The 2,071-nt window shown below is 56.6% G+C and overlaps 1 protein-coding gene across 1 annotated transcript; it reads right to left on the reverse strand.

Moving 5' to 3' along the window:
* Positions 1 to 8: 8 nt before the first annotated feature.
* LOC104280576 (protocadherin gamma-C5-like) lies at positions 9 to 2,057 on the reverse strand (the record flags this gene model as incomplete). Its single annotated transcript, XM_009878256.1, has 1 exon — positions 9 to 2,057. A coding segment is annotated over one exon (2,049 nt), but the record flags the coding sequence as incomplete, so codon positions are not given.
* Between the last annotated feature and the right edge of the window lie 14 nt (positions 2,058 to 2,071).

Below are 2,071 nucleotides of genomic sequence, written 5' to 3' on the forward strand. Positions count from 1 at the left end.
AGTCCCACCAGCGAGACAGTGGAGATGAGCACAAGGGACACAATCAAACAAAGTGTAATCGTGGGTAAGCCCCCACCAGCAGTGGCCCTAGCCTCGGAGCCCTGCAAGGCCTCTGGGCCCTTTTCCTCCACCAGCACCACCAGAGTGACAGCTGTGGAAAGTGGAGGCTCCCCCGTGTCCCGAACCACCACCAGCAGTTCATGGGCAGAAGCGTCCGTCTCCTGCAGCGCCCGCATGATCCGGATCTCCCCAGAGCGCAGGGCCACGCTGAAAAGCCCCGGGTCTGTGGCTTCCACAAGGTGGTAGGAGAGCCAGGCATTGCGCCCCGAGTCCGCATCTATTGCCACCACCTTGGTGATGAGAGCAGGAGGGACAGTGGAGGGAGAGATTCGGAACTGGGTAGCAGAATCCTCACCAGCCCTAGGGAAATGGATCTGTGGGGCATTGTCATTCTGGTCCACTATGAAAACATGAACCAGCGTCCTGTTCCTCAGGGCCGGGGAGCCACCATCAGCAACCTCCACGTGGAACTGGAGATAGGTGGTTTGCTCATAGTCAAAGGGGAATTTGGCAGAGACCCGTCCACTTGTGGGATGTATGGAGAGGTAGCGAGTTGGATCCAGGCCTGGATCTGTCCCGCCAGCTCGCAAGATGGAGTAGGAGAGGCGGGAATTCTGCTCCGAGTCAGGGTCAGCAGCAGAGACTGTAACCAGTACGCTGCCCACTGGGTTGTTTTCTGCCACCAGCACTTCGTAGGATGCTTGCTCAAACTGGGGTGTGTTGTCATTGACATCTGCCAAGGTGATTGGCAAGATGGTGTGGCGGGACAGAGGGGGACTGCCCAGGTCCGAGGCAGAGACAGTGACATTGTAGTAGGCAACGTACTCCCGGTCCAAATGGGTACTGGTTAGCAGCGAGTACTGGTGCTCATAATCCTTACGCAGCTGGAAGGGAAGATCTGGAGATACATAACATTGGACCTTGCCCTGTTCACCAGAGTCCCTGTCTCTGACGTGTATCACGGCCACCACTGTGCCTGGGGGTGCATCCTCACTCAGGGAGCTGGAGAAGGAGGTAAGAATGACTTCGGGGGCATTGTCATTCACATCAGTGATTTCCACCACCACGCTGCAGTGCTCCTCCATTGTGGGTGACCCCATGTCCTTGGCCTCCACTTCGATCTCATACACCGTTGCCTCCTCGAAGTCCAGGTTTCCCTGGACACGAATCTCTCCAGTTTGCTCATCGATGGCAAAAATCTGGCGTAAGGCAGCTGAGTTGTGGCTACTGAGAGAGTAGCGGATGTCTCCATTGGGCCCTTCATCCACATCAGTGGCATTTAACTTCACCACGAGGGTGCCCAGCGGCGAATTCTCCACCAAGCGAGCTCCATATGACGGTCTGTCAAAGACTGGGTGGTTGTCATTGGCATCCAGGACCTGAATAGTGATGTGTGTCTTGGTGGACTTGGGGGGAGAGCCACCGTCTTCAGCAGTCAGAACCAGGTAGTGGAAAGCTCTGAGTTCCCGGTCCAGGGCCCTCTCCAGCACCAGCTCAGGGAACTTGCCACCATCTGTGCGTGCTTTCACATTGAGGTTGAAGTTCTCGTTGGCACTCAGGTGATAGGTTTGCAAGGTGTTGGTGCCCACATCAGGGTCCTGGGCAGGCTGGATGGGGAAGCGGGCACCCAGAGAAGCCAGCTCGTAGATACGCAGGGAAACCTCATCGCTGGGAAACTCTGGGGGGTTATCATTGATATCCAGGATCTCCACCTCAATGCGGTAAAACTCCACTGGGTTCTCGATGGCAAGTTTCAGGTGGAGGAAGCAGCGTGGGTTCTGCCCGCAGAGCTGCTCCCGGTCTATCCGCTCGCTGACCATTATAACACCAGTGTTGACATTGACGGAGAAGTACTGGGAATCCGAATCGGATAGTACCTGCAGATTAGCTGCCGCCAGTTTCGCCACATCGGTGCCCAGGTCCTTCGCGATGTTGCCCACGAAGGCGCCCCGGGTGAGCTCCTCCGGGATGCTGTACCGGATCTGAGCGGAGGAGCTGTGCAAGAACAAAC

This window comes from Apaloderma vittatum, unplaced genomic scaffold, assembly GCF_000703405.1.
Source record: "Apaloderma vittatum isolate BGI_N311 unplaced genomic scaffold, ASM70340v1 Scaffold40691, whole genome shotgun sequence".
Classification (NCBI taxonomy): Eukaryota; Metazoa; Chordata; class Aves; order Trogoniformes; family Trogonidae; genus Apaloderma; species Apaloderma vittatum.